The 6,849-nt window shown below is 47.7% G+C and overlaps 1 protein-coding gene across 1 annotated transcript; it reads left to right on the top strand.

The window, feature by feature from the left end:
- The first annotated feature begins 418 nt into the window (after positions 1-418).
- p2ry10 (P2Y receptor family member 10) lies at positions 419-5,727 on the top strand. The gene is made up of 5 exons (XM_021592637.2): positions 419-695; positions 1,183-1,249; positions 3,507-3,788; positions 3,874-4,054; positions 4,388-5,727. The coding sequence occupies exons 3-5, from the start codon at positions 3,604-3,606 to the stop codon at positions 5,357-5,359; spliced, it is 1,338 nt and encodes a 445-aa protein (XP_021448312.2). The 5' UTR covers positions 419-695; positions 1,183-1,249; positions 3,507-3,603; the 3' UTR covers positions 5,360-5,727.
- The last annotated feature ends 1,122 nt before the right edge of the window (positions 5,728-6,849 follow it).

Below are 6,849 nucleotides of genomic sequence, written 5' to 3'. Positions count from 1 at the left end.
GAAATACAGGCAAAGCTCTAGAATGGTCAACGGAAAGGATACAATTAATTTACAGTATACTAAAAGGAACAAATAGTATATAGCATGTAGTATATACTCATTAAGTATGTAGTATATAGTATGTTAGTGTGGGTATTCAAACACAGCTTAGGAGAGAAGAGAAGACTAGGGGAGAAGAGGAGAGAAGATGGGAGAAGACGAGCAGAGAAGAGGAGAGGAGGAATCAACTTTTGAGAGTTGAGAAGCAGCCTCTGTCACTGGGTAAGTGTAGTTGTCAGTGTAGGGACTATAGTGAGATAAACTGAAATAAGAAGCAGGCAGGCAGGTCATCTATATCTGTTTTAATAGTTGATAAAGACAGTTGGAAAAGGGAAGTAGCTTATTTCATAAGAGGAAGTAAAGAACCGTTTTGTACAGTTTTCTCTAACCCTAACCCTCTACAGTTGTCTGTCTCTCTGTCAGATAGGATCTGTGTGACTCAGAGAAGGCTGTTAGCAGTGTGACTGGTGGATCAGGGTATGTTGTAGTTAGTGACTGGGTAGTTGACGTGGAGGGGATTCCCACTCTGTGTTCTGCTGTCACCTGGACTGCAGCTCAAAGTACTACCTACAGGAGTTTGAAGTGCAGGTGGAGTTGCAGCTTTGTCGGGTTCTGCTTTTTGAATCATAAAAGCAAAGTTTACTACCTTACTGAAGGTAACAACTATCTCTCTGTTCTTGCATGCACACACACGCCTCCCCCCAGCATTGTGTAGTGTTGTGTTTAAGGTGTTGCTAGGGTCTGACTGACGTAACCAACAGTAGAATAACAGTTTCACAGACAGGCAAAACTGAGAGCCCTGATAGCTACTTCCTACACACAAAAATGCATGCATGCATGCGCGAGCTCACACACACACACACAAGCACACACACAGACCGCGCCACACTACCCACGACACCACTGTTGACGCTGCTCTGCACCAGAAATTAGCAACCAACAACACACTCATACCCCTCTCCCGCTACATTGGACATCAGAACAGCTTGCTGCTGCCACATTGAGACACACATACAGAGGAAGGCATGCATGACATAGAGTGTTGACTCCTGCAGTGACAGAGGACCTGTCAGTTGTTCTACTACTGAGTGACTGCTGTTTCACATCCATCTGCTGATGTCATCCTCTGATCTGACCTCTCAGCTGACCTCTACCTGCACCTCATCAGACTGACTCACCTGGAGAGGCAACCTACCTGGTGGAACTAGAGGTAAACCTATAGGTCTTCTGGAAATATTTCAACAGTTGAGCATGTTGAGCTTTTAGACCAGTAGAAGTCTTTCCAGATCTTCTGTAAACATAACTATTGAGCTTAAAGTCTAGACAAGGCTTTGTCTGTATCTGAGAAACCACTCCTAAGACACAGGGTCAGAAAGGGATTGAGAGGTGTTCTGTCAGAACCTAAGAGAGCCTGTTGGTTGGTTTGACACAGTAGAGAAAAGACTTTGGAAGGTATTATGAACATGTCAACCACAAAGACACAGAAGATGGTGAACTTTAAAATTATCAATCCCAAAGTGTTTTGTCTAGTATTGTAGTAGAAAAGGGGGTTTATGTTGGATATGGTTAGAGCCATGTTGTTACATAACTGATTTTAGATCACAGTGTGTTGGTCAGGTCTTGGACCGTGTGACTAGACAGTACTGATTGTGTACAGAGGTTTTAGTGTCCTGAATCAACTGTCATACACCCATGTTCTGGGTATGTTTGGTGGAAAGTTCATGGAATATTCTCCTAACCCTCTAAACCAACTAACATCTGACACAAACGTTACAATCTTTTTCTCTTTCCCTAGAATTATTAGCTGGGTCTCTCTCTCTCTCTCTCTCTCTCTCTCTCTCTCTCTCTCTCTCTCTCTCCTCTATTTCAGGACCCTGTCTCTCAAAGATAATAAAGATTCCAAATATCTTTACAGATCTTCTTTGTAAAGGGTTTACACACTGTTTCCCATGCTTGTTCAATGTACCATAAACAATTAATGAACATGCACCTGTGGAACGGTCGTTAAGACACTAATAGCTTACAGACAGTAGACAATTAAGGTCACAGTTATAGGACACTAAAGAGGCCTTTCTACTGACTCTGAAAAACACCAAAAGAAAGATGCTCAGTGTCCCAGCTCATCTGTGTGAATGTGCATTAGGCATGCTGCAAGGAGGCATGAGGACTGCAGATGTGGCCAGGGCAATAAACTGCAATGTCCGTACTGTGAGACGCCTAAGACAGCGCTACAGGGAGACCGGACGGACAGCTGATCATCCTCGCAGTGGCAGGCCACGTGTAACAACATCTGCACAGGATCGGTACACCCGAACATCACACCTGCGGGACCGGTACAGGATGGCAACAACAACTGTCCGAGGTACACCAGGAACGCACAATCCCTTCATCAGGCTGGACTGAGGGCTTGCAGGCTTGTTGTAAGGCAGGTCCTCACCAAACATCACCGGCAACAACGTCGCCTATGGGCACAAACCCACCGCTGCTGGAACAGACAGGACTGGCAAAAAGTGCTCTTCACTGACGAATCGTGGTTTTGTCTCACCAGGGGTGATGGTCGGATTTGTATTTATCATCGAAGGAATGAGCGTTACACCGAGGCCTGTACTATGGAGCGGGATCGATTTGGAGGTGTAGAGTCCGTCATGGTCTGGTATCACAGCATCATCGGACTGAGCTTGTTGTCATTGCAGGCAATCTCAATGCTGTGCGTTACTGGGAAGACATCCTCCTCCCTCATGTGGTACCCTTCCTGCAGGCTCATCCTGACATGACCCTCCAGCATGATAATGCCACCAGCCATACTGCTCGTTCTCTGCGTGATTTCCTGCAAGACAGGAATGTCAGTGTTCTGCCATGGTCAGCGAAGAGCCCGGATCTCAATCCCACTGAGCACGTCTGGGACCTGTTGGATCGGAGGGTGAGCGTTAGGTTCATTCCCCCCAGAAATGTCCAGGAACTTGCAGGTGCCTTGGTGGAAGAGTGGGGTAACATCTCACAGCAAGAACTGGCAAATCTGGTGCAGTCCATGAGGTGGAGATGCACTGCAGTACTTAATGTAGCTGGTGGCTGTTACTTTTGTTCAGGGACACATTATTCCATTTATGTTAGTCACATGTCTGTGGAACTTGTTCAGTTTATTTCTCAGTTGTTGAATCTTGTTATGTTCATACAAATATTTACACAAGTAAAGTTTGCTGAAAAGAAATGCAGTTGATAGTGAGAGGAGTTTCTAAATACAGGAAGGGAGTTGGCCAGTCTTGGCGGTTCGGCCGGGGAAGAGGGGGGAGTATAGAATGATTCTCTACATAACAGACAACTGTTTAAACATATCCTGCTGTTAGATTTACCTTGCTACAAGATTTACAGTCTCTGATGCTGTCCTCAGAATAATGTCCTATAGTGTTTTAATTTGTGTAATCATCTTTCTGTCTGTCTGTCTGTCTGTCTGTCTGTTTCTCTGTCAGTTCCTCTCCTGTCCTGATGTGGGAGTGGCAGCTTTGGGTACAGAATTAATGTGTGTGTTTGTTTGTGAGCTGTGTGTTTGATTGAGTGTATAAGAGTATGAATTTGAACGTCTCTGGTCTGTGGGAGGAGCTTCCTGTTAACTCCTCCGTGTGGTGTCCCTATGATGTGATTGGTTGGGAGCCACAAATGGAGCAGCTGTACTTTTGGTTCTACCTGCTGCTCTTCATCCCTGGTCTCTGCCTCAACACCACGGCTCTCTGGGTGCTATGTAGACACATCAGGTACACACAGACACACACATACACACACACACACACGCCCTTTCCCCTCCCTAGTGTATGTTGACCCCCTCTCCTCTCTCCTCAGTAAGAAGACCAAGGCAGTGATCTTCATGGTGAACCTGGCACTAGCTGACCTACTCCATGTCATGTCTTTGCCTCTGAGGATCCACTACTACCTGACACACACCTGGCCCTTTGGACAAACACTGTGTCTGTTCTGTTTCTACCTCAAATACCTCAACATGTACGCTTCCATCACCTTCCTGGTGAGAACACACTCTCTGTTCTGTTTCTACCTCAAATACCTCAACATGTACACTTCCATCACCTTCCTGGTGAGAACACACTGTGTCTGTTCTGTTTCTACCTCAAATACCTCAACATGTACACTTCCATCACCTTCCTGGTGATAACACACTGTGTCTGTTCTGTTTCTACCTCAAATACCTCAACATGTACACTTCCATCACCTTCCTGGTGAGAACACACTGTCTGTTCTGTTTCTACCTCAAATACCTCAACATGTTCACTTCCATCACCTTCCTGGTGAGATCACACACACCTCTAATCTATCTCTCTCTCTCCACATCCTCCTCCAGGTGTGTATCAGTGTCCAGAGGTGTGTGTTTTTGCTACAGCCCTTCTATGCCAGGCGGTGGAGACGGCGTTATGACCTGTTGATCAGCGCCACCGTGTGGCTGGTGGTGGGAATAGGTTGTTCCCCTTTTATTATCATGAGGATCAGCAACAGCACTGTACCCAGTCAATACACCCCTAGCCCCAGTACCAGTCTTATACCCAGCTCTAACCCCAGCCATTACACTGGTAGTCCTATTCAATACTCCACAACCTCCACCTTACCTTACACAAGCTCCAGCCCCACCGGCTGTTTTAAGGACCTGCCCACCAGGAAACTACCACTCCCCCTTGTGGCAGCCATGATGGTGCTTGCGGAGCTGTTTGGGTTTGTGTTACCGCTCAGTGCCATCAGTTACTGCTCTCTCCGGATCGCTCACTCACTGAGACAGAGACAGGACAGAGAGCACCACCACAACCACCGCTGCCCCTCGACCAGCCAGGCCCAACCCTCAACCCAGACAGACAGAGAGCACCACCACAACCACCGCTGCCCCTCGACCAGCCAGGCCCAACCCTCAACCCAGACAGACAGAGAGCACCACCACAACCACCGCTGCCCCTTGACCAGCCAGGCCCAACCCTCAGCCCGGATTAACAGGCAGATGGACAAAGATAAGCGTCGCGCCCTGAGGATGGTTATGAGCTGCTCGGCTCTATTCTTGTTCTGTTTCGCTCCGTACCACATCAATTTCCTGTTGTACGTGATGGTGTCTCAGGATATAGTGTCCCACTGCCCCACGATGCTGGTGGTGCGTCATTTCCACCCTGTTTCGCTGTGTGTAGCCAGTCTTTCCTGCTGTCTGAACCCTTTGTTATATTACTTCCTCACTGCAGAGTTCAGACAGCACCTCTCCCAACGCACCTCCTCCCTCTCCTCCTCCATTAGAGGCCGGCTCATGAGCCTGGAAAGCACCTCCTCTTTTAGGGAGTAACAACTCCTGTAGGGAGCACTTTGTCTCCTCCTCCTCTCCTCAATCAATCAAATATATTTACAAAGCCCTTTTTACATCAGCTGACGTCACAAAGTGCTGTACAGAAACCCAGCCTAAAACCCCAAACAGCAAGCAATGCAGGTGTAGAAGCACGGTGGCTAGGAAAAACTCCCTAGAAAGACCAGAACATAGGAAGAAACCTAGAGAGGAACCAGGCTATGTGGGGGGGCCAGTCCGTTTCTGGCAGTGCAGGGTAGAGATTATAACAGTACATGGCCAAGGTGTTCAAATGTTCATAAATGACCAGCATGGTCAAATAATAATAATCACAGTAATTGTCGAGGGTGCAACAGGTCAGTCCCTCAGGAGTAAATATCAGTTGGCTTTTCATAGCCGATCAGTCAGAATTAGAGACAGCAGGTGCGGTAGAGAGAGAGAGTCGAGAACAGCAGGTCTGGGACAAGGTAGCACGTCCGGTGAACAGGTCAGGGTTCCATAGCCGCAGGCAGAACAGTTGAAACTGGAGCAGCAGCACAACCAGGTGGACTGGGGACAGCAAGGAGTCATCAGGCCAGGTAGTCCTGAGGCATGGTCCTAGGGCTCAGGTCCTCTGAGAGGAGGGGATAGGGAGAGAATTAGACTTAAATTCACACAGGGCACCGGATAAGACAAGATAAATACTCGAGATATAACAAACTGACCCTAGCCCCCCGACACCTAAACTACTGCAGCATAAATACTGGAGGCTGAGACAGGAGGGGTCGGGAGACACTGTGACCTCGTCTGACGATACCCCCGGACAGGGCCAAACAGGCAGGATATTACCCCACCCACTTTGCCAAAGCACAGCCCCAACACCACGGGGCTGCATGGTAGCTTAGTGGTTAGAGCGTTGGACTAGTAACCGAAAGGTTGCAAGTTCATATCCCAGAGTACACATATGTCGTTCTGCCCCTGAACAGGCAGTTAACCCACTGTTCCTAGGCCATCATTGAAAATAAGAATTTGTTCTTAACTGACTTGCCTAGTTAAATAAAGATAAAATAAAAAAATAAAAATATCAACAGACCACCTACTTATTACCCTGAGACAAGGCTGAGTATATCCCATGAAGATCTCCCCCACGGCACAACCTGAGACACACCCTTTCTAGGGACGGCATGGAAGAGCACCAGTAAGCCAGTGACTCAGCCCCTGTAATAGGGTTAGAGGCAGAGAATCCCAGTGGAAAGAGGGGAACCGGCCAGGCAGAGACAACAAGGGCGGTTCGTTGCTCCAGAGCCTTTCCGTTCACCTTCACACTCCTGGGCCAGACGACACTCAATCATATGACCCACTGAAGAGATGAGTCTTCAGTAAAGACTTAAAGGTCGAGACCGAGTCTGTGTCTCTCACATGGACAGGCAGACCATTCCATAAACATGGAGCTCTATAGGAGAAAGCCCTGCCTCTGGCTATTTGCTTAGAAATTCTAGGGACAGTTAGGAGGC

Source organism: Oncorhynchus mykiss, chromosome 14 (assembly GCF_013265735.2).
Source record: "Oncorhynchus mykiss isolate Arlee chromosome 14, USDA_OmykA_1.1, whole genome shotgun sequence".
Classification (NCBI taxonomy): domain Eukaryota; kingdom Metazoa; phylum Chordata; class Actinopteri; order Salmoniformes; family Salmonidae; genus Oncorhynchus; species Oncorhynchus mykiss.
The sequence above is the reverse complement of the archived record's forward strand: the minus strand, read 5'-3'. Positions and strand labels throughout refer to the sequence as shown.